This window comes from Leopardus geoffroyi, chromosome B4, assembly GCF_018350155.1.
Source record: "Leopardus geoffroyi isolate Oge1 chromosome B4, O.geoffroyi_Oge1_pat1.0, whole genome shotgun sequence".
NCBI lineage: Eukaryota > Metazoa > Chordata > Mammalia > Carnivora > Felidae > Leopardus > Leopardus geoffroyi.
Genome location: NC_059341.1, coordinates 62,835,943 through 62,859,539, shown reverse-complemented (window position 1 = coordinate 62,859,539; position 23,597 = coordinate 62,835,943). Strand labels below are relative to the sequence as shown.

At 40.6% G+C, this 23,597-nt stretch overlaps 1 protein-coding gene across 2 annotated transcripts in view; it reads right to left on the bottom strand.

Annotated features, from left to right (window-relative positions):
* Positions 1-23,597, bottom strand: part of FAR2 (fatty acyl-CoA reductase 2) — a 153,200-nt gene that overhangs the window by 6,109 nt on the left and 123,494 nt on the right. For both annotated transcript variants that reach the window (XM_045466033.1, XM_045466034.1), the window contains exons 4-10: positions 22,825-23,004; positions 11,733-11,910; positions 10,359-10,403; positions 8,130-8,248; positions 7,202-7,269; positions 4,464-4,635; positions 433-562 (exon numbers count right to left, since the gene is read on the bottom strand). In XM_045466033.1, coding sequence (XP_045321989.1) covers positions 433-562; positions 4,464-4,635; positions 7,202-7,269; positions 8,130-8,248; positions 10,359-10,403; positions 11,733-11,910; positions 22,825-23,004 — 892 coding nt within the window. The remainder of the gene's footprint in view (positions 1-432; positions 563-4,463; positions 4,636-7,201; positions 7,270-8,129; positions 8,249-10,358; positions 10,404-11,732; positions 11,911-22,824; positions 23,005-23,597) is intronic.

The window sequence follows — 23,597 nt, the reverse complement described above, 5'->3', positions numbered from 1 at the left end:
TGCAGAATTATCTTGATTTAACAAGAGCAGTGGGTGAGTTTATGAGCAATGAAATTGTGATTTTTCATTGAAGTCCTATGCTGTGGGTTTAGGGAAAATACAGAGGTACTGAGGATTTGCTGAGGACAAACCAAGGGTGAACAAGAATGGAAGCGAAATATGTGAAATGTGACTGCAGGATAGCAGGAGGATCTAATCAAAGTCGAGAACCCAGGACTCTTAACTACATTAACTTATTTCCTGCATTGTGTCAATAATACTGATGGATTTTCTTAGCCAAAAAATAAAAAAGGGAGGGAGGGAGAGAAAGAAGTGAGGGAGGAAGGGGAAGGAAGGAAGACCAGAAAAGACAAAAAAGAATTCTGTGTATGTAACTAAAACTTCTTCATCCATCAGCTTTCCAGGTCAAATGGTTGTCAGGACTCTACTCACTCTCTGGTCTTCAGGACTCAGCTCAGACATCAGCATTTCCGTATTGTATGTGCTCCATTCCCAACTCCGGTTGACAAAATACTCCAGCATGGACACTGTTCTTAGCAGCCGATTCATGAGCTTTGTCATCCTGAGGTAAAAATCAGGTAGAAGCAAATATCAGCACATCACAGATGGCTGCTTCCATGCTACTCTATAGGATGTAGGACACATTATTTTTTGAGAAAAGAGAAAGAATTTCCCTCTTGCCCCCATTTCTTCATTAAAACAGATTCTTTTTTTCTCTTTCCACATTATCTCCGTTGAATAAAGGAAGGGGATGAAACTAATGGAGTCTATTGGGCATTTTAATACAAACAACCTCCTCCTCTTTACTACCTTCTCTTTCTCAAAAGTGGCAGATATTTTAAAAGCCAAGCCAGATATTGGAAAATAACTAGGTGATCACCTACTGTGTGGCACAGTGCTGATACTTTGAAAAAAATACTACCTGAGCTAATTATCATATCTGTCAGGTAGGTATTTATCTGCATTTTATGAGTGGGTAGAAGGAGCTTAAGATAGATGAAGTGGCCATGATAATAATAAGTGTCAAAGGCAAAATTGAAACCCAGTTTTGACCACCCTCAAAAAGCTTATGCTTTTATGATCTCACCACTCTGTCCCATGACTTCAGATGGCCCACATCTTCCAGTCCTGTGGTCAGGACTTGGACCAGCTCTGCTGTGTGAACTTCTCAACTTTACAATAATTTATCGAAAACTTTCAGATGTGATCTTATTTGATCCTCACAGTAGGAATCTGTGAGGGAGTAAAGATCTATTATTATTTATCTTCCTTAATCTTACACAAGGGTTAACAGCTTAAAGTTCACACAGCTACCGCTTAAACCTAGATCTTCTGGCTACAGATCACTTTGGCCTGTAGAACATTTCTCTTAGGCCAGTTTTGCCAATAGTGATTACTGTAGTTGACCCAGTAATGACTTACACTGTTTTGGGAATTTGATCTTGTTTCTGGTCAGATCCTAATGACTTATCAGGGACTTCTCTCATTGTATCATGGGAAATTCTTAGGCATAGGGTAGACTCATTATTCCCTGGTACAAGCATTACAGTAGCCTTCTATTTAGCTATTATTATCTAACATTTTTGCTATAGACTATTTGTATGCCCCTCCTCCCCAAATTCATATATTTAAACCTATTCCCACCAATGTGATAGTATTTGGAGGAGAAGACTTGGGAGGTGATTAGTGCCTCTCTCTCTCCCTCGGACTTTCCAGCTAGTGAGGACACGAGAGAGAGAGATGGCTGTCTAGGAACCAGGAAGCAGGCCCTCAGCAGATGCTGAGTCCACTAGCATCTTGATCTTACACTGCCCAGTCTCCAGAACTGTGAGAAATAAATTGTTACTTGTAAGCCTCCCAGTCCTTGATATTCTGCTATAGCAGACCAAATAATGACCATCTTTATCCATTCTACAATTCTGATGGAATTGATGTGATTTTAATAAATTTAATTTTTGAAAATGACCCTTGTACAATGATATCCTATGTACAGAACTATATCAGCATAATTTTTTTAAAGAAAGAATACATTTCTTACTTTTAGGTAGAGAAGGTCTTCGTAACACATAAAATGTGAAAGCCATAAAGGAAAAGAGTGATTCATGTAAAAATCTGAAGCTTCTTTAGTAATAATAGTGATTGCTATATGCTGTGCCCTCTTATATAAATAGTATAAAATAAGTATGTTAACTGTCCCTTTTTATAGGTGAGGCAGTTAAGTATTAGAGATAGGACTCATATGGCTAATTTGGTGAAGCCAGTATTTAAATCTGCAAGTTATACTTTGAACTCCATGCTATTAAGACTTACACTATATGTAGTTCCCTTGCATTAGAAAAAGTTTAATAATCGAAGGTATGAGATAAGAAAGTGACTTGGGAAAAATATATTAAATATAAGTTTACACACATACATAGGAGTTTCTGTAAATTAATAAGGACAACCTAAGAAAAACAGGTGAGAAACAGAGGCAGACAACTCAGGAGAAATACTGAATGCCCAATGACCACAGAAAAGCCCAGCCCCTCCAGCAATCAGGACTGCAAATCAAAGGAACGAAGAAATGCCAATCATTATCATTAGTTTGATGATTCAAAAGATTGATTTTTGGCAAAGTAGTGATGAGGGTAAGAAAAAACAAATTTTTACCCTCATGTGCTGATGTGATAGTGCCAATTGTCAAACTGACAGAGCCTTCCTTTAGGGCAGCCTGGCAGTAGTCACAAAACTCAGAGACATCCTCCAATCCAGCAATCACACTCCTCAGCTTCCTCCCCAGACCCAGTGGCACGTTCTAAAAAAATGCGTGTGCACTGATACTCATGACCACATTGTTTGGAAGAGTTAAAAGGACACCAGTAGGCAGAATGACTTTGATTTTCATGGGCCATTAGTGAAAAAAGTTAGGAAATTTGCAGGCCTGATTTGCATACACACACCTCAATGCAAAACTATATTTATGCATGTCTATATATGGTTGTAAGTGCGTAAAAGATTATACACACACACACCTGGGAAGGGAAAGGGTCTCGAAGGATTCTGGCATTTTCTGCCATAAAGATTATTTCCTAAAATACCTGTGACCAAACAAACCTACCCATTTCTCACAAATATTAGTTTAATTTCTCACAAACAAAATTCATAAAGATTTTTTATTAGGTCCCTTTCTCCTGTTTCTCTTTTCTGCTTATGAAACTTTGCTCTTTCTGCAGGTCTTCTTTCAACCCTGATCTGTGTTAAAATCTTTAGCATTTCTGACTACAATAGGTTTTTCTTCTTTTCCCATCTTTATTTAATAAGCCCCATACATGGGGTGCTTGGGTGGCTCAGTCGGTTAAGCACCCGATCTTGATTTTGGCTCAGATCGTGATCCTAAGGTTGGTGAGTTCAAGCCCCATGTCAGGCTCCATGCTGACAGCACGGAGCCTGCTTGGAATTCTCGCTCTTTGCCCCTTCCCTGCTCGCATGCGTGTGCGCTCTCTCTCAAAATAATAAAAAAAAAGCCCTATGCAAATATTTTCTCCATAGCCACAATGTCTCCTTTTCACCTTGCTCAAGAAAAAGCTGATGATTATTGAGTTATCAGCTCTAAATTGGGTCTCTGAAAATTTGGATAAAAGTGACATTGCCTAAGTTTTAGTCATTTGCACTGCTAAGAAGGATGGAAATTCAACACGCTGAGAGAGGCTTCCTCCTGTAAAGAGACTAGAACAGAAGGCAATGCTATTCATGCTCCTGATTCTTGCTTGCAGCAATTGCCTTTGGTACTTATAATTATGACTCTTGAGAGACAATATTCAAGACACAGAATTTAAGTGAGAGAGAGGGATACGTCCTATGTCACACAGCTAGATGGTGACACAGCTGCCTCAGCGTCCACACATTTCATTCTACCTTGTTCCCTTTATTTCTTTACTCACCTCTAGGTGGCAGTAAATCTGGTTCAGGTTTCTCCAGATCTTTATTCTGTCACTTGGAGTCTACTTTAAATTCTTCCCCGCAGCTTCTACATCCTATTTGTAAAACTGGCATACCGAGAATATCCTCTCTGGGTTGTGAGAATGAAAATGAGATCATCCCACATCATTCCGTGTGTGTGTGTGTGTGTAAGTGAGGCTGTTATAATTATTTTAATATTACCTAACAATTTAGAAAACCCCAGACTTAGAGTCTCAGTTGCTTTCCTTTTGGTGGATGATTACTTGCTGAATTCACCAAGTTCTTCAATATTGAACTTCCATTATTATGATAGAGGATTTTTAAGGTAGGAATCCCTCTGGGGCTTCTCACTACTACTGCTTTGGTTTTGTCCCCAAATATATACGTGTGTGTGTGTGTGTGTGTGTGTGTGTGTATGATTTAATTATCACTTTTGATCCCCAGATGAAAGGAGGGCTAAGGACTTTGGGATCCTAACCTTCCATGTGGCAACACTCTTAAAGCAATTGACTTCAGCTTCTTACCTGGGCTTCCTTCCTGTGAGCCGTAGATAGAAGTCATAGATGATGGCAGGGGCTCGGTGGCTGACTGCATTCCAGTATTGGCTTGTGATGGTATTGGTTGTGAAGTCCGCATTCGGCCTCCTAAAAGCTCTCTCAAATGGGACTTTTTCAAATGTTGCCAAGACTTGGATTCCTGCGGAAAAAATAGAGCACTAAGTCCAGGCACATATAAGCCCACTGTAGTCGAGGTTGCAATGGGTCAAAATGATAAAGACTAATGATTTGCTGTGTAGAGTCAAGAATCAATCTGAGACAATATTAAGGTTATTTATGCCAGGCAAGAGGTCACCTGCAAAAATCAAACAATGAGAATGGGTTACAAAGTGGGTCCTTTTCTTGAAACCTTACACTAAAAGCAACTTCTTGGGGAAATAATAGTTCTAGTCAATACAGTGAAGTACTGTTCAGAAAAACTTAAATCCATCATTGGTTCCAAGGATATCTAGTCTATTCTGAAAGCCCCAAGACAGAACCTGAAGGCTTTATTTCCTAGGCTGGATTGTTACTTGCAGAACCATCAGGAAAGTTTCTTCACATTTTACTTAAACCTTTAAAAAGGGTTACCTTTTAGAAAAAAAATTTTAATGTTTATTTTTGAGAGAGAGAGAGCAAGCGAGCGAGTGAGGGAGGGGCAGAGAGAGAGACACAGAATCCGGAGCAGGCTCCAGGCTCTGAGCTGTCAGCACAGAGCCCAACACGGGGCACAAACTCACGAACCGCGAGATCATGACCTGAGCCAAAGTCGGACGCTTAACCAACTGAGACACCTGAGACACCCAGGCGCCCCTATAAAGGGTTACTTAAAGCTTCATAAAGTTTAAGTAAAATAGAGAATATCAAGGTAGGATTCCCTTATATTGGTTCACTTTAAATACCAGTCTTTTATTTGGATATTTCTGCTTCTCTAGGAATATCCAGACTCAATCGTCCACTCTTGTCTCCAGACTTTTTCACAATAATTTTTTACATTGTTATGTAGATAAAACCTAGTTAAAAACTTTTAATGTACAGTTGTAAAATAATTATTTAAAAAAAACTAATTCAAATTCAATATTTATTTTATGTATGTAAAATTTTCAAAGGCTATGCCTAAGTTCATTTTTCAATTATAATGATACCAATTCTTATGGTGATATGATTATTGTCCTCCTTAAACAAGATTACCTGGAAATCTATATAAAATATATATACCTTACACAGAAAAGATTCTCAAGAAATATCTGGCCCAGGAATCTGGACTCTTCTCCTCCCAGAGGGAGTCATAATCACTTTTAAGAATCACTAGTTGGGGCGCCTGGGTGGCGCAGTCGGTTAAGCGTCCGACTTCAGCCAGGTCGCGATCTCGTGGTCCGTGAGTTCGAGCCCCGCGTCGGGCTCTGGGCTGATGGCTCAGAGCCTGGAGCCTGTTTCCGATTCTGTGTCTCCCTCTCTCTCTGCCCCTCCCCCGTTCATGCTCTGTCTCTCTCTGTCCCAAAAAAAAAAAATAAATAAATAAACGTTGAAAAAAAAAAAAAAGAATCACTAGTGAAGTGGTTACTGACCACTGGGGAGAGTCAAGAGACATCTTCTACTTCTATTTTGGGTACCAGCCTCCATATGAATTTGAATAGATCTTTTATTCTCCCGGGGCCTCATATGTAAAATACAGCAAGGCCACTAGATTATTTTTAAGATTACTTTCAATTGTGATATTGTATAATTTGATAAAACAGAGATAATAAGTTTCAGCACGGAGGAAGACTTGTAAATTTCAGAAATGTAATTTCCATGTTTTATTTAAGAGCCTAAGATATCTGGTTTGCTTCTACGAATGCCACTTTTATAAGTGATATCATAATTCTGTTACTGACGTAGAGGAGATTTATTTCCAAATATGTTCAGAGTTATTTAGATATATGATCTAAAGAACTGGATATATGATCTGAAGAACTTTGATGATAGTAGATCATTTCATTTTTACTGAAGTAACAACTTTGCAAACAATAGCATAGCAGAGTGTTCTGAATTGGGAATCAGATTCTAACAAATGAAGTTCATTTGATTTTTTCTATATCTAGTATCTAAACAAAATTAGATGTTCTAAAAGTTTCAGATATTTGCAAGACAACTCCTAAATTGACAAAGGAGGACAAGATTGGTTAGCTAATTTTCTTTTACATGCAGGATTAATTACTTCAACAAGATACTTTCAAGGTCACATGTAAGGCTCACTGTATAAGTCAATGAAGAGTATTGCTGACTCAGTAACAAAAGTTAGTAGTATTGAACTTTTCTAAATCTACTTGGTCATTGATCATTTCACAGTCTCAGTGAGGGAGCAAGGGGGCAAGGGATATGCACATGGGAGCTGCTGCCCCAGCAGGAATATTTCATCATGGACATTACTTATCATTGCTGACTTTTGCTCAGTTTTCTTGATTTTTAAAATCTTTGTAGCCAATGAACCCCTTATTGCTTACAATCATGTAGATATTCCACTGACTCCCTTTGATGTACCATAGTACATTCTAGTTAACTCTTACACATTTATAATTTCTAATTATTTTATCTTTTTTGCTTATTTTTTTTCTTTTTCTCCCATTTGACTCCAAGCTCCAGAACATATTTTGTCCATCCCCACCCCCTACCCCTGTGGTAGACATTCACAGTGTGAGGGCAGACACTAATAGTTAGGTAGTTACATCTCTATAGACACTTACCCATTTTGCCCCAGTTACAAGGATTGAAGTTACCAGAAGTACAGTGGTAGATTAATGTTGACTTAGGTCTGAAAAATGAAATAAAAATTAAGTAAATACAACTAAATGAAAGACTAATGGAAAAAATATAAGGAAAAATAACATTTAAACAAGATTGTTTCAGTAGTTTCCATAATGAAAGCAACACTTCCATCTTTTATTCCTTCTTTGGGTAAAAAAGCAAAATGGAAGAAGACTAGGGAAACATGGGTGTTTGTGCATGTGCACACAGAGAGCTCACAAAGGTTGATGTATTTAAGCAGCAAATGGAGGTACCATGACAATGAGAAAGCGGGTCACATTCCTTACTTCTGGACATGGTTACTGGGCAAAATATAGGCTATGTTTTCTCCTAAATCCAGTTAAGCCCTGCTGGATTGAAAAACATCTAAATGGCTGACTTCCAATAAGAAGATTTTAATTCTGTTTGTCATTTACTATCACAGCCAAATATATAAACAACTTTTTTTTTTTTTTTTTTTTGGTACTAGGAAATAGCCCCCATATGGTGATCTGAGATTTTGGCATTTATCAGGAAGTGAGCAGTTCTATAAAATATAAAAGATGCCCTCATTTCACCCACTTTTATCTCCTTTGCCTTGAAAAAGGAAGCTGTATTTTAAATTACCGAATAGAAGGAAAAACTCTTTTTGGTTATCAATTTTATGGTTAAAGGATTTAAAGAGTTTGTTACTTTATGATCAAAATACACATCAGTATTTATAAAACACCTCCATGCATACGTGATGGCATCTTTGAAACTCTGTAAAATATTAAAACAAATCCTCTTTCACATTTGGGGTCTTCTGCAATCAAATGCATATAATAAGCCTAACATAGTCACCCTCCTCCTCGTCAAAGCTCTGCAAGCTGGCTTATGCATGCACACCTGTGAACTGCTGTGTACCATCCTACAGCCAAGGTGAGATTGACAACTGTATCAACTGGAATTAAATCTGCCACTGCCATCGGAGTAGCTCTTATGGACCGGAGAAACCCTTTCCCGGCCTGCACAGGAAAAAAGAACATAAAATAGGTTTTAAGTAATAATTGGGGCTAATACTAATACCGCTAGTTACAACAGTTAGCACTGACTCGCTGCTGACTGGGTTATTGTGCTAAGGCTGACTTCTCAGCCTACCCAACCCCCCAGCCAAGTTCGCCTCAAATGCCAGCATTTCCATAGTAGTCCTCAGGTCCCTTTAGAGAGTGGAGTTCCTCAGATTTGTGAGAGGTTAGTATATCTAGTTAATAAACACCAACAGTTTTTTCACATTTAATAATTAATCCATGAGATATTTTAAGAATTAAGGTTTCCCAAATTTCCCGCTATTACTAGTTTACCATTTCTTAAATGATGTCATTTTCCGCTAGTGCCTAGTAGCTTACAAACAATAGTAGACACTAAAGGTTTAAGAAACACTTTTAAAAATTAGGGGCACCTGGGTGGCTCAGTTGGTGAAGCATCCAACTCTTGGTTTTTGGCTCAAGTCATGATCTCATGGTTCGGGAGTTCGAGCCCTGCATCAGGCTCTGTGCTGACACTGTGGAGCCTGCTTGGGATTCTCTCTCTCTCTCTCTCTCTCTCTCTCTCTCTCTCTCTCTGCCCCTTCTCCCCCTCCTCAAAATAAATAAACTTTTTAAAAAAATTAATAAAGTTCTACCATTCCACAAAAACTTTTTTATTACTTAGGAAAGGGCCACCACTTTTTGTTAAGTGTTAAGTATCTTAGTTCACAGATCACTGATCTTATGTAGATGTAAGAATTGGGAATTATTAACATTAATAAATAAGTCATGCCAACAAATAAGTCAGTTAATAAATAGTCATGTTTCTTGATTTTATGAAGTTATCGATACCCTGCATATTTCTAGCATCGATTTGCAATGGTTAGCACTTTCTTATGTTCCTCATTTTTATTTTCTTGTAACTGATTCCCCTTCCTTTGGATGTAAGAAATCAGTTTTAAAAAATTTAGAAAATCGGAATAAATGTGATTTATAAATAATATAAAGAAACTCATTCTAGGATCATGTTAAAATAATTATGTTCTAAGTTACCAAATATTAACCCCAACTAAGCTTTAAAGAAGAAAGAATTGAAGACAGGTAGAGAACAAAAAGAGAGGGGCTGCTAGAAAAATAAAGAAATCAGAAGGAAGTTCACTGTCCCTGTCTTTGACAGGTAGTCACAATTCACTCTCTTATATGTTAGTTCACGTTGGACCTAGCTCTGAGAAGAACAGAAATAACCTGAAGCATGAGGTTTCTAATAAGATTTAAATTCAGGGAGAGAATTGAATTCCTATTCATTTTCCTAAAGAGTAGAGTAATGGTTCTGGTCTTACAGTGTTTCAGCGTGAACTGTGAACTAGGTCACGGCTCATGTCAACCACATCAGCCTTCAATGCAGGGAGAAACCCATTGATGATGACTTACAGGCACCACTGACATTTCTACTTGTCTGTGAGAGGATTATTGGTGAAAAGTATTTACTAAAGTCATCAGTTTTTACATGTGAAAAATTTGCTCCAGTGGGTGGTTCTCTTTCTTGTATCTGTTGAGCACCAGTTATTGATGTATGTATATACATATATACATGTATATATATACACACATACATATTATGTGTATATATATATATATATATATATATATATATATATACATACATAAAATTTCTATCCACACACAAACTCTTATATGTGTATTATAATACAAAATTTATTCTTTGGGAATGTGACGTTTATTGCATCCCCAGTTTGGTGTACTAATTCAAGCTATTAATAAAGAGCAAAAAGGAGGAAACACTCCCATCTTGTGGTAATCAAAGGGAAATACAGACATGGTCCTTGATGCTCAGATTTTTCCAAAAATAACTCCTAAACCGTAATTGATATCACAGGACCTCTGTTTTCCTGATAATAAAATCTACAAACAATAGAAGTAATTTCATCCTGCCTCTATTTTCCAATCAGCAAAACTGAGATTAAGTTGCTTCGATAATAATAAAGTAACATTTATGGTTTTGGATCAATGAAGCCAAAGCAACACTAAGAATTTCCTTACCATTCCTCCACTACATTTCAAGTAGTTGTTTCTACAGTGTTATACATACCGCAATAATGAGTCCACTAGGTCCATTTAAGTTATCAACCCAACCCTAAAAGAAAAAAAGATCTGTATTGGTTACACATGTCAGAAAATCATAATATATCTGTAACATCTGCAGTCTGATCTTAATAAATTTCAAAAAAGAGCACTGAGACCCTGGCTGATAGAACAGTCTAAGCCAGTTTTCCTAAGACCAGAAACAAAGATCAGTGGCAAAGCACTGGATATTTCTGCACTTGTGCAAGAATTAAGATTCTGCCAGCATTCTGGAGGAGTCATGGAGAATTTCAAATTGTTTTATGACCTCTTACAGGCTAAATTGCACCGTGTATTAATATCATAACCTGCCAATCCATTTATTAACCATCATTTTTCTCCACCTCAGTCCTGATTTTAATTCTCCAGGGGAACCCTACAAATCAAACATGATTTGTAGGAATTATCCATTTCTCAAAAATGATAAGTCATAGCATCCAAACTCCACTTGTATTAGCTTGCTTAGAGATGTTAACAGGGAGAATATGTTCTGGAGCAGTTAGAGGAAAATGTCTTTCTGAGTTTGTCTCCTAAGCCCTAAAAGCAAGTCAGTTGACCTTATTCTGTCTGTTTCTTTATATGTAAAAGTCAAAGTGTGTGTGGAAAATAGGAGAGAAGACAGAAAAGAGAAGATGAAGGGATTGTTGAGTCTTCTACTAGGGACCAGGCACTACACTAAACAAACACTCCTCATACATTGTCTCATTTGGTTGACTCTCCAAAGTGGGTCCAGTATTGGGCTAAAACAGTATTAGCCCAGTTTTATAGATGAGACCACTTAAAAGGCTCCATTGTCAGTAAGTAGTACAGCTCAAATTTGGGGGGTCCTAAAGCTTCACAAAATTGCTTCAAAAAAGATGGTATAATTTAGTGTACTTTCAAAAGGATATTGCAGTATACAGACACAAGAATTATTATTCCTACCCTAAGAACCTTCTGTGAACTTTGTGATTGTTATTTGCCCTGGCAGTTGTAATACTACCAGTTTGGCCATCAAGAACATTCTGGTATATTTAAACTATAGAGGGAAAGCCAAGAACTAAAACTATCTCCCATGGAATTTTCACTCTAGGGTTAACAAGAAGTGAATTTAAGATCTCCAGCCAAGTCTAGGCTCCCAGAGGAGCATCATGCTGGACAGATCCTGAACCAAACATGGAATTTTGTCCTAGTACAATGGGTTCATGTTCGATTTGCTGCACTCAGCTACATATTCTGAGAAGAGAGAGGCAGAGAGAGAGAGAGAGAGAGAGAGGGAGAGAACATCAGAAAGTAATTGGGTGAGAAGGATGCTGGTTTGGAAGCAAAGCAAGGAATCGGGAATCCAGGTGAGTGGGCTTACCGGGAAAGGCTCCTGCCAGGTTGCTCCCACAATGGACGGCCTTACGATGGCAATGTTTAGGTTCCCACTCTCTTGTTGCACCACCATTTCTCCCAAGGCCTTGGTGTATGTGTAAGTATTGGGCCGATCCCCAATCAGCTTGGGTGTGATCTCATCAATAATAGCATCGTCTAACCACCTGAGGGTAGTCAGAGTACAAAAGAATTCTAGCAACATGTGTTAGACAATAAACCAAAAAAAGAAAGAAAAGAAAAAGAAGAAAGAAAGAAAGAGAGAAAAAGAAAAGTTCCCCAAAACAAGACCCTGTGAGACACAATCAAACAACACTTTCCATTTCTCGCTTGAGTTCTAGAATTCAGAACAGTTGCAGGATACCCAAGTTGAGTGGGTATCCAAATCCTGTGCGCTGAATGAGCTCTTTGCTCTGCACTGCTAAGCCCAATCCCATCAGTTGAATCCTGCTTCCTCCCACTCAGATCGATAAATTCAGCAGCGATGCAATCTACAGCTTTATTATGTTTGATCTCTAATTATCACCAATTACTTCCTCTCCAACCGGTTCACAAGTACATCCAGGAGCACATTTGTGAGCTCCAGTCACCCCCCAGGAGCATGGCACGTTCTGTATTCACAGAGTTGAGAGGCTGGCATCCAGGGTGCTTCCGTGGCAGCCCCGCTCATTCAGTGTTGTCCAATTAACGCCGAGTGCACTGATCTTGCAACCTTCAGCTTTTTGCTTTTAAAATTCTGTTCAATGCCTTAACAAATAAGAACAACTACATTTGGCAGACTTACAATGTGTTTTAGCAAATCTATGAAATGCATTTTGGAGCTCTATTTGCAGTCTATGGTAATAGCTTGATAATTATTTCCAGAGATTTTGCATGAATTTTGAAGTGCTCTAGTAACTATGAATAGTGTGTCAAGTGGAGTGATTATAGTACACTGAAGCCACTTTAACAGAGTGATTATTGAATACCTGTACTTACAGAAAGACATGTATCATGAATAACTGAGTTACCATGATATCAGCCTAATCTCTTTTTTAAAGATGTCAGAACTATTTTGATAATCCCAAAGTCTATCTGTGCTTCTCAGAGAAAGCAATAAAATCATCAATTAAATATTTAATGTTTCTCTTAATTGGAAGGTCTATTTGGTTAAACATTTGATATAATACAGTTTTAAAAATTAGGCTACCTAAGGGGTGTCTGAGTGGCTCAGCCGGTTAAGCATCCGACTCTTGGTATTGGCTCAGGTTATGATGGGTCGTGAGATGGAGCCCCGCATTGGGCTGAGCTGGTTGGGACTCTCTCTCTCCCTCTCTGCCCCTCTGCTGTCGCTCTCTCTCAAAATAAGTACACTTAAAAAAAAATTAGGCTACCTAAATATGCTAGTGTGATTTTTATAATCCATGTGTTTGGTACATTTATTCCTATCTTAAAGGACTGAGCTCAGTCATACTATTTTGATTATAGGGAAATCTTAGCTGTTACCGCTTTGCTCCCATGACAAATTATTGAGCATTTAAGATGTGCTTATGCCAATACTTCAGAAAAACAACTCTCAATTTTAACACCTCTCATTGGATATTGGAGTGTCTGTAATGTTTTTGGTTTTCCTTGCTTTGCTGCTATTAGTGCTGAGTGTTTGCTAGTTACTCAAATGCCTTTTGATTTAAATTGAATAGGCAAAGGTCGAGAGGTGCCCAGAATAAAAATAACTCCAAATACTTAGAAAACCAGAAGATTTTCCAATTATATAGCCACCTGATGGTTGGGCTAAAGCTTGTGGGATGATGCAGGCACCTCTCCATTTTATATTAATGTTACCTTTACCTCATCTTATTTGATGGTCAACAGGGGGTTAACTGACCTAAGACCCTTTTGTTTCACCTGCAAACATACAGAGGTTTCAAAAACTGCTTTGGAGGAAATACAGCCTGATTTCAAGAAGGTTGTAAAGAAAAAAATCTATGAAAAATCAGAACCCGGCCCTGAGCTAGGATTATACGTCACATGGCTGGCACCAGCTGTTGTCACTGATGTTAGTGTGCATGGCAAGGGTAATACTTGGAGGCTTTGGTGAGTTAGCTTATCTGAGAAAGTGCTGGTTGTGTAGGTTTCTAAGAACACAACTGTGGAAGTTGCAGTGCCCTGTAAATGGCCTCCCTCTACTAGTCATAGCTCTGCCTGTGTTCCATAATACCATTTTCTATTCTATAGTATCGATCTTTTTACTTGTGAAAAATGGCAATAATTTCATCTGTTCTAAATTCTTGGGATATCATGAGAACGAACAGGAATATTCGCAACTGCACTTAAAGCGATTTGATAAAACAAAAGGAGCCAAGAAACCGAAGACATGTTGATTTTGGGGACAACAACCAAGGAGCATGTGTCTACAATGGTAATAGTTGGTTTTGAAATACCTTTTCTTGGGCGCCTGGGTGCCTCAGTCAGTTAAGCATCTGACTCTTGATTCCGGCTCAGGTCATGATCTCACGGTTCATGAGATGGAGCCTCGTGCCAGACTCTGGACTGACAGTACAGAGCCTGCTTGGGATTCCCTCTTTCTCTCTCTTTCTCTGCCCCTCCCCTGCTAGTTCTCTCTTTCTTGCTCTCTCAATATAAATAAACCTAAAAAAGTAATAAAATAACTTTTCTGTTTAATTTTGAAGTATGTTTTAAATGTTTACTTGAGAGAGAGCGCGAGACTGTATAAGTGGGGGAGGGGCAGAGAGCTAGGGGTACAGAGGATCTGAAGCAGGCTCTGAGCTGACCGACAGCAGAGAGCCCGACGTGGGGCTTGAACTCATGAACCCTGAGATCATGACCTGAGCTGAAGTCAGATGCTTAAACGACTGAGCCACCCAGGCGCCCCAAAATACCTTTTCTAATTTTTTTTAATGTTTATTTATTTTTCACACAGAGAGAGACAGAGCGTGAGTGGGGAAAAGGAAGAGAGGGAGGGAGACACAGAATCTGAAACAGGCTCCAGGCTCTGAGCTGTCAGCACAGAGCCCGATGTGGGGCTTGAACCCACAAGCTGTGAGATCATGACCTGAGCCGAAGTCGGACGCCCAACCGACTGAGCCACCCAGGCGCCCCCCAAAATACCTTTTCTAATACAACCAAACAGTCCCTCACTTATCTCATCCAGGCACTTCCTGAGTTCAAAGCGGACACTGATGTAACAAACACACATATATATTGTGTGATACTCTTTTGGGGACATATAATCAGTTCATGCTCTTTTTTACCAAAGTCTGATTTGCTGCTGGTTGTTCTCAATTTGTTTTTAAAATAGTAAATAAGACAGCATGGGAAAAAAAAGACACTCTATAAATAAAAGTACATTTCTAAAATTAACCAAATGCTCTTCAGTGTACCTAAGATGTTTTGAACCCATAGGGCCTAGATTCTAAACTTCTACTTAAATTGCTGGGTTGCTTGGCTGGCTCAGTAGGTTGAGCATCCAACTCTTGATTTCAGCTCAGTTCACAATCTCGCAGTTCATGAGTTCAAGCCCTGTCAGGCTCCAGGCTGCTAGTGCACAGCCTGTATGGGATTCTCTTCCTCTCCCTCTTTTTCTGCTCCTCCCCCACTTTCTCTCTCTTTCTCAAAGTAAATAAACTTAAAAAAACTTTAAAAAATAGACAAACTTCTACTTAATTTTGTTTCTAATGTTCCTTTTTGAGAGAGAGACAGAGTGAGAACCGGGCAGGGGCAGAGAGAGAGAGAGACACAGAATCGGAAGCAGGCTCCAGGCTCTGAGCTGTCAGCACAGAGCCCCACGCAGGGCTCGGACTCACAAACCGTGAGGTCATGATGAGCCGAAGTTGGACACTTAACCGACTGAACCACCCAGGCGCCCCAATAAACATCTACTTAAATTCGCTTCAAAAGAAGCAAAAGGCTATTGATTCTCAGAAAGCAACGTACGTACAATTTCCTCTAAATATTACTATCTTTTGCGGGGCTTGAGATTTATTGAAGCTTTCTCCTACTCTCAGTAATTTCACGACTGATGTATTTACCAAGTGAAAGAGCAAGAGGAACGTGCATCTTTCCTCCTAGGTTTCTTTCGCAACAAGCAGGGCAAGACAATGGTGTATCAGGTGAAGCTGTCTGTTGCCTCCTGGTGATGTTCCTTCTCCCCTCTCATCTGAATTATGTTCTTCCCTTGATCATTGCAACTATCATCCTGTATGCACTTGCTCATGTGTCAGTTTCCCCACTTTCTAAGGAGTCCAAGAGAGCAGGGATTTTGTTTCTTCTCCCTGTATCCAGTCCCCTTCTGCTTCCAGGTACCTTATTCAGTCAATGAGGGCTCTCCCCACATGGCAGTCTTGATTGGCCAGTGTGTGTTCTGCATAGTGTTTGGGGAGCTGAGATGGACGATGATAAGAGAGAACGAGTGAACACAGAAGGAGGTGGGGTTGTAGGGAGATCGTGGGAAGGGAAGAAAGGAGATGGATTTGTAGAGTAGGAAGCAATAGTTGGCAGTGATGAAAAGTGTTGAAGAGCTGAAAGGCTAAATGTCGACCAACTTCAACTTGGCAGAGTTGGCTTCAGAGTAAATGTAAACTTTTTACTGGGGAGACGGGTATATCTGTGCCTAATGCTCCTGGTGAACTGGCCTCCGCATTTCCCTCTAAACTTTTCCTGAGTACCTATTTTGGCCTCCAGTGGTCGGATAATACGAAAAGTATTCATTTTGTTTAGGAAACAGTGTAACCCTGCTCTGGTTTGTATTTAAAGCCCGGTAACATTAAAACTACACAGAATTTTCAGGGATTTTTTTTTGTTGTTGGTCAGCTGCTTAGATTCCATCATAAGGCCATGCAATCCTGACAATAAACCCACAAATATTAAAATTAGTGTTTTCCTTTTCCCTGAAATAAACTTTCTTAGTGTTAACAATGTGTTCTTCGGCACCAAGGCAAAACTACTTTCCGACCTCTGACTTCCCTTCATATTTGTCACAGCTGATTGCTGTGAGTGTCTGATCAAGACATCCGGATGGCCAACAGGCACATGAAAAGATGCTCAATGTCTCTCCTCATCAGGGAAATACAAATCAAAACCACACTCAGATATCACCTCACGCCACTCAGAGTGGCCAAAATGAACAAATCAGGAGACTATAGATGCTGGAGAGGATGTGGAGAAACGGGAACCCTCTTGCACTGTTGGTGGGAATGCAAACTGGTGCAGCCGCTCTGGAAAGCAGTGTGGAGGTTCCTCAAAAAATTAAAAGTAGACCTACCCTATGACCCAGCAGTAGTACTGTTAGGAATTTACCCAAGGGATACAGGAGTACTGATGCATAGGGGCACTTGTACCCCAATGTTTATAGCAGCACTCTCAACAATAGCCAAATGATGGAAAGAGCCTAAATGTCCATCAACTGATCAATGGATAAAAAAAATTGTTGTTTATATACACAATGGAGTACTACGTGGCAATGAGATAGAATGAAATATGGTCCTTTGTAGCAACGTGGATGGAACTGGAGAGTGTGATGCTAAGTGAAATAAGCCATACAGAGAAAGACAGATACCATATGGTTTCACTCATATGTGGATCCTGAGAAACTTAACAGAAACCCATGGGGGAGGGGAAGGAAAAAAAAAAAAAAAGAGGTTAGAGTGGAAGAGAGCCAAAGCATAAGAGACTCTTAAAAACTGAGAACAAACTGAGGGTTGATGGGGGGTAGGAGGGAGGGGAGGGTGGGTGATGGGTATTGAGGAGGGCACCTTTTAGGATGAGCACTGGGTGTGGTATGGAAACCAATTTGAGAATAAACTTCATATATTGAAAAAAAAGAATAAAAAAAAAAGCACATGGCAGATTAGCTGTGCTTCTAGAGGCCAGGTGACTTCAAGAGTGTGATGTTTAGTAGGTACAAATCTATCTGGAACCTGTCATCAAGTAAAGCATCTAGGAATTGAAAGACAAAGTGAGGAGAGTAGGGGAGCAGAGGTGACTCGATGGCTGGAACATGACTGACCCCATGTCCAATGGAGCTGTTGAATGAAAAAGCACTCCGAGGCATGATTTCCCAAACTTGCCTGCTCACCGCTAAGACTTATGTGGGGCCTCTGAAAGAAGTTCAGATCCCTGGGTACCGTCTTACAACCACTACATCAGTCTTTAGGGGTGACAGTTTGATAATCTTTGTTTTTAACAAGTGGAGTGGTGAGTCTTAGGGTCAGGCAAAGTGGGAAATCGCCAATTTAAAAGAGCACCGCTCCACAAGTTTAAGACTTGAATGATTTGGTATTAGGTTTCGAAAAGGCATTGCTTCTTGGAGTAAAAATTTCAGTAGAATTGAACTTTAAGAGAAATCCCTGGCACCAGAGACAGAAGCTGTGACAGTTGTGGGTGTCCGGATCTGATGGTTGACCCGACAGGCATGTGCAAACACATGTGTGAAGCAGTTGCCATGTCCTATTGGTTTTTCTCTCCCCAGATACAGGGGTGTTTTTTTTTATATCTGTTGCCCCTCTCCAGTCCTAGGATTCCACCCCTCTCCATGGCCAGTGATGGCTCTCCCTGCCTCTGGTGACTGCCCATGTGGACCTATCCCCCTGCCCCCACGACCATATTAATGTGCCTAAAGCCCACTTTCATCAAAGTCTTTTTTTGATTAAACCAAAATGGAACAAATAACCAAAGCCACCTCAGTACCCCCCCCCAACACACGACCCTCCTTCGGTGTATCCCCAGTGCCTACAGAATTAAGTACAATCCTCTACATGGTACTCAAAGTCTCAGCATGGCCCCAGACATCTTCCCAGCTTGGCCTCTAGCAGCTTCCCTACATGTAACACACGTGCAGCCGAAGTGGACTGACAGCCATATCCCAAACATGCGCCCGGTGTTCCTGCTCCAGTGGCCGTGCCTGGTACGTGCCCTCCTCTTCCAAGTCTGTGTCCTACGCCTGCCTGTGTTTACAGAGCTTTTCTACCTCCGCCAACTCCATCAAACTGAATATGTCCCACTTCCTCTACCACACTCCATATATAATTCTACCCTGTTTTGTCTTTGTGTTTTATTATGAGCTCCATGAGAACACGGTCTATATTTTAAGAAAGCACCTTTTAATCTCTTACGCTGCCAAATATGTGGGTGTACCGAAAAGACTGCAGCCATGTGACCAGAATCATGTGGCCATGGAGAAAAATGGTGTCTCTGTGACTCATTAGCTGAGAGACTTCTGAAGAGTTACTTAGCCTTTCTGAGCTTTTGTTCCTTTATTAGTACAGCAGTAATGGTAATATCAACCCTAGAATATTGTGGTCAGGAAATGAATGTCTGTTAAAGTGTCTTTACTCAAAATAATTGCTCAGTGATGATTCATAGCTGTCCTTCCCTTCTTAATGCATATTTACTAGACTGTTTTAAGTATGCTATATAAAGCAGTAAATATTTATGGATCCACTTTTCTAGTTCCCGACTCTAGTTATTTCAAGTTGTTATACAGGTGCAAAAATCTTCTTCTTCTGTCTCCCCTATGAGGTGGTAACTTGGCCTGAAAAATATGGAAAGCACCAATCCGAAAGCCCTATCTTTTCTGGTCAGTCATGTGCATTTTTACAATAAACATTCTAAGGGCACCTGGGTGGCTCGGTTGGTTAAGCATCCGACTCTTGATTTCTGCTCAGGTCATGATCTCGTAGTTGGTGAGATCGAGCCCCGCATTAGTGCAGAGCCTGCTTGGGATCCTCTCTCCCCCATTCTCTCTACCTCTCTCTCTGCCCCTTCCTGGGGCTAGCACTCCCTCATGTATACTCTCCGTCTCAAAATAAATAAACTTAAAAAAAATTCTACTTAAGCTGTTATTCTGGAAAACTGGAATTTCATTGGCAATCCCTGATCTAGTCGTGCACATGAGTTTCTAAAGGTAAATACCACCAACTTTAGAAGCTAGAAATATAAAGGCAGGGACATGAGTAAGAATGGTGGCACAATCCCATGACCAAGTGCCTGTGGTAGTTGGGACAAGGGCAGAGGACACCGGCAGGTAGAAGAGAGAGAACAGCCCATTGTTTAATGCTGATTAGTGACCATGTTTGTCATACTAATAAGAAGCATTAACTCCTAATTTCAGTTATTATTCAAATGTGGCTGGGGAGCCTGTGTAGCTCAGTCGGTTAAGCATCCACCTCTTGGTTTCAGCTCAGATCATGATCTCAAGGTCACGAGATACAGCCCCACGATGTCCTCTGTGCTGAGCGTGGAGCCTGCTTAAGATTGTCCCCATCTCCCTCTGCCCCTCCCCTGCTTGCACATACTTGCACTATCTCTCTCTCAAAATAAACATTTTTTAAAAAGAAGAAAAAATGGGCTGTCAGAAATAGGGATAAGATACGGGCATACAGGTGTTTTACACATAGGACTTCACATCCCCAAATATAAGCTTGTTATGGAATTCTGCCATCTATTCTCACGTTTGTCTAAATGAGCAAACAAGCAAACAAACGTCAGCCAGGACAGTGTGAAAATGGTCATCTCATTCCATCAACAAAATTTCATTTCATTCAGCAAATATTTGAGTCCCTACCAAGAGCTGGCAATGAAAGCCAGAAGAAACAAGAGACATTCTCTTCCTTTGCGAAACTCACTGCACAAGAGAGAACACAGATAAATAACCTGCTATTTAGAATAACCCTTGTAAGAGCAATGATAAAGATGGACACGGGGGACGACGACAACTCCAGAGGAGGCCACCTCAGTGCAATGGCTTCCAGGGGAGAGCTCTGATGTCTGAGTAGGAATCAACCAGGGAAGCAGAGGTGCAAGTAGTTTCCAGAAACAGAACCGTCACGAGCCAAGGCAGAGAGGTATGAGGGAGAGGACAGACTACTTCAATGTGGCAAGGGAGGGCTGCCGGAGATGATGCTGGAATGTGGTCCTGAATGTAACACTGTGAGTGAATCATGTGCACTTATGACTTTTCCCTGTTTAAAAAACAAACAAACACACAAACAAAAAAACCTTGGTTCCTTAAGTGCATGCAAAATATACTCTGTGGAGACAAAAGTTATTCATTTTTAGTTCTGTTTGGCTGCTTATTTTTAAAAATAATTACACACCTTGGAGAGCATTACATGACAGAGAGACATAAATTTTGTACAAATGTCAATTACAGTTTGATCATAAATCAGGTAGCAATTACCTGCCTTTACCAGGGGATGGATAGTGGGGAAGGATGGAAAGTGCTGAACACCTGAAGATAAATCAACTCCTCTTCTGGGAGATGAGTTTATTCTTGTTTAAAATCTAGGATTATAGGGGCGCCTGGGTGGCTCAGTCGGTTAAGCGTCCAACTTCAGCTCAGGTCGTGATCTCGCGGTCTGTGAGTTCGAGCCCCGCGTTGGGCTCTGTGCTGACTGCTCAGAGTCTGGAGCCTGTTTCCGATCCTGTCTCTCCCTCTCTCTCTGACCCTCCCCCGTTCATGCTCTGCTCTCTCTGTCTCAAAAATAAATAAATGTTAAAAAAAATTAAAAACAAAATAAAATCCAGGGGTATAAAGTGTCTGGGCACAGCTTGGGAGGGAGGAAGTGCTATGGAGCACCTGGAGGAGCCCCTTTCTGGGGAGGAACTGAATCTCATTCCCTGTCTCTTTTCTCTGGCAAACTCTCCGAGACTTTCAGTGCTGCCTCACATCGTGCTGTGATCTGTCAGGGGCCTGGACAGGTCAACAGTGGAGTGGGCCTCTGGAGTCTCAGCAGTCGAGTCTGGAATCAAAGCAGGTCTGCCCCTTTCCTGGGTGCAGCAAATACGTAAGCACCACGTTTAACAAGAGACAGCACTGTAGAGGGCGGCTGACTGACAGACAATTCGATTCTGTCCGAAAACACTGGGGGTTTCCACATCTGCTCTCATATACCGACTCTGGGTGTCAGAGCATCTTTTCCCCAGCCATCCTGACAAGCTCTGGACTCAGAAGGTTCCTTTGCACCAGTTAAGCAAATCATCGCTTATTAGTGACTTTAGGTAACCTCCGGGTCCTTTAGATGACTTTCATTCTTCTTTGTCCTGGATATTTTAAAATGACAGGTAAAAATATCTATTCTCAGAGCTGTAGGAGATAAAAATGTTTGCCCTGAAGGGAATGAACGCTTGATTTAGCTAAGCTTCATTTTAAAAAGTATATCTTAAATAGAAATACCAGTATTATATGAAATTAAAATCTGACAAACTTCACTGTGAAATAGTCTATTTTCTCTAATGTATTACTTTTTTTTGCAGAGTTTGTTTTGTTTTTTAAACAAGGTAAACTTGGTAAACTGGACAGAATAATGAAGACACACACACACAAAAATGTACTTATTCTGAGACCATGGTCACGTCCTAAGAAGAAAGTGGTTCCTATTAGCAGGCAAGAAGAGACAAATGCTATTTTTCCTTCTCAATAGGACAATAAGGAAAGTGTATCTGGGCCTAATAGACCAAAAGACGGGCAATTTCTGCCAGATCTGGGAGGATTTCTGCTTACCTATTAGTTCTTCTTTATTAACCGATTAACTGCTATTCAACACTCTAGTGCAACTGCTTCATAGAACTCAATTCATCATCGCTACAAGATGGGCATTGTTGTTAGCCCCACTTCGCAAATGAAGGAACTAAGGCTCAGAGAGGCCAAGGAACCTACTTAAGGTCACACAGATATAAAGCTGCAGAACCCCTGTAGGTCTGACTTTCTTCTGCACTTTCATACTATCTGCTCTACTTTTCTCTAGTGACCATGCAAGCTCATTAAGAAGTGAGAAACCACCTCTACAGAAAGCATTCCCAAGTGCCTCTTGCAATCCTAAACTACTTAACAAAACTTTTCTGTGGGATTTATCTATGCCTGGCCTTCCCCCCCACCCCCCCCCCACCCTCCCACCAACCTCTATACTTCCCCACCCTGGAAATAACAGGAATAGCAGGGACAGGGGAGAGAAAACAAGCACCTTTTCAAAGCATGCAGTTTCAAGGATGACTCACTTTGTTACCTCATTAATGAATGACTACAAAGAAGCAGAGAGAACAGCTATCTGCCCACCTCTTGACCCCCCTCATCTGACCCAACTTACTCCATGGAGTCGATGATTTTTTTTGGCTCCACAGGGCATGGATAGATGACTTCATCGATGTGCTTCAGGTTACAATTTGAAAAGGCTGTAGAGATATGTATGAAGGCTTCAAGCTTTGGCATCTGACTGGCCATAAGCAAGAGCTGCTGGGTGGCAGTGACATTAAGTTGCACGGCATGCCTGCAGAAGGTTAAGCAGAGGGAAGGACAATGAGGCAACCCAGCACCCTGCCTTGCTGGAACTGTATCTACTCCAATAACTTGCATGTCCATCTGACTTTTGTGGCTGCACCAAAGGACCGGGAAGATTGGGCGCCTGGGTGGCTCAGTCAGTTAAGCGTCTGACTTTGGCTCAAATCCTGATCTCACGGTTCGTGGGTTTGAGCCCAATGTCAGGTTCTGTGCTAACAGCTCAGAGCCTGGAGCCTGCTTCAGATTCTGAGTCTCCCTCGCTCTCTTCCCCTCCCCCACTCACGCTTTCTCTCGCTCAAAAATAAAACAACAACAACAAAAAAAAAAACAAGGACCATGAAGAAAAGTATGGGTCATGGCTACAGTTACGTGATGCCTGGAATGTGTTATATGTTGATTATGCATTCTGTGCACGTAAATCCTATTCATGGAAGCATCGTGCATAGTGCACGTAGAGATCACTTGGTTCTAAATCAGCCGGCAGGGGGGAAAATCATAATCCTATGAATTTGTAAAGGGGCTTCTCAAGCAGCCATTAAAAATATAAAAATACATAAACTGAGCCTTTGACTCAAGAAGCTG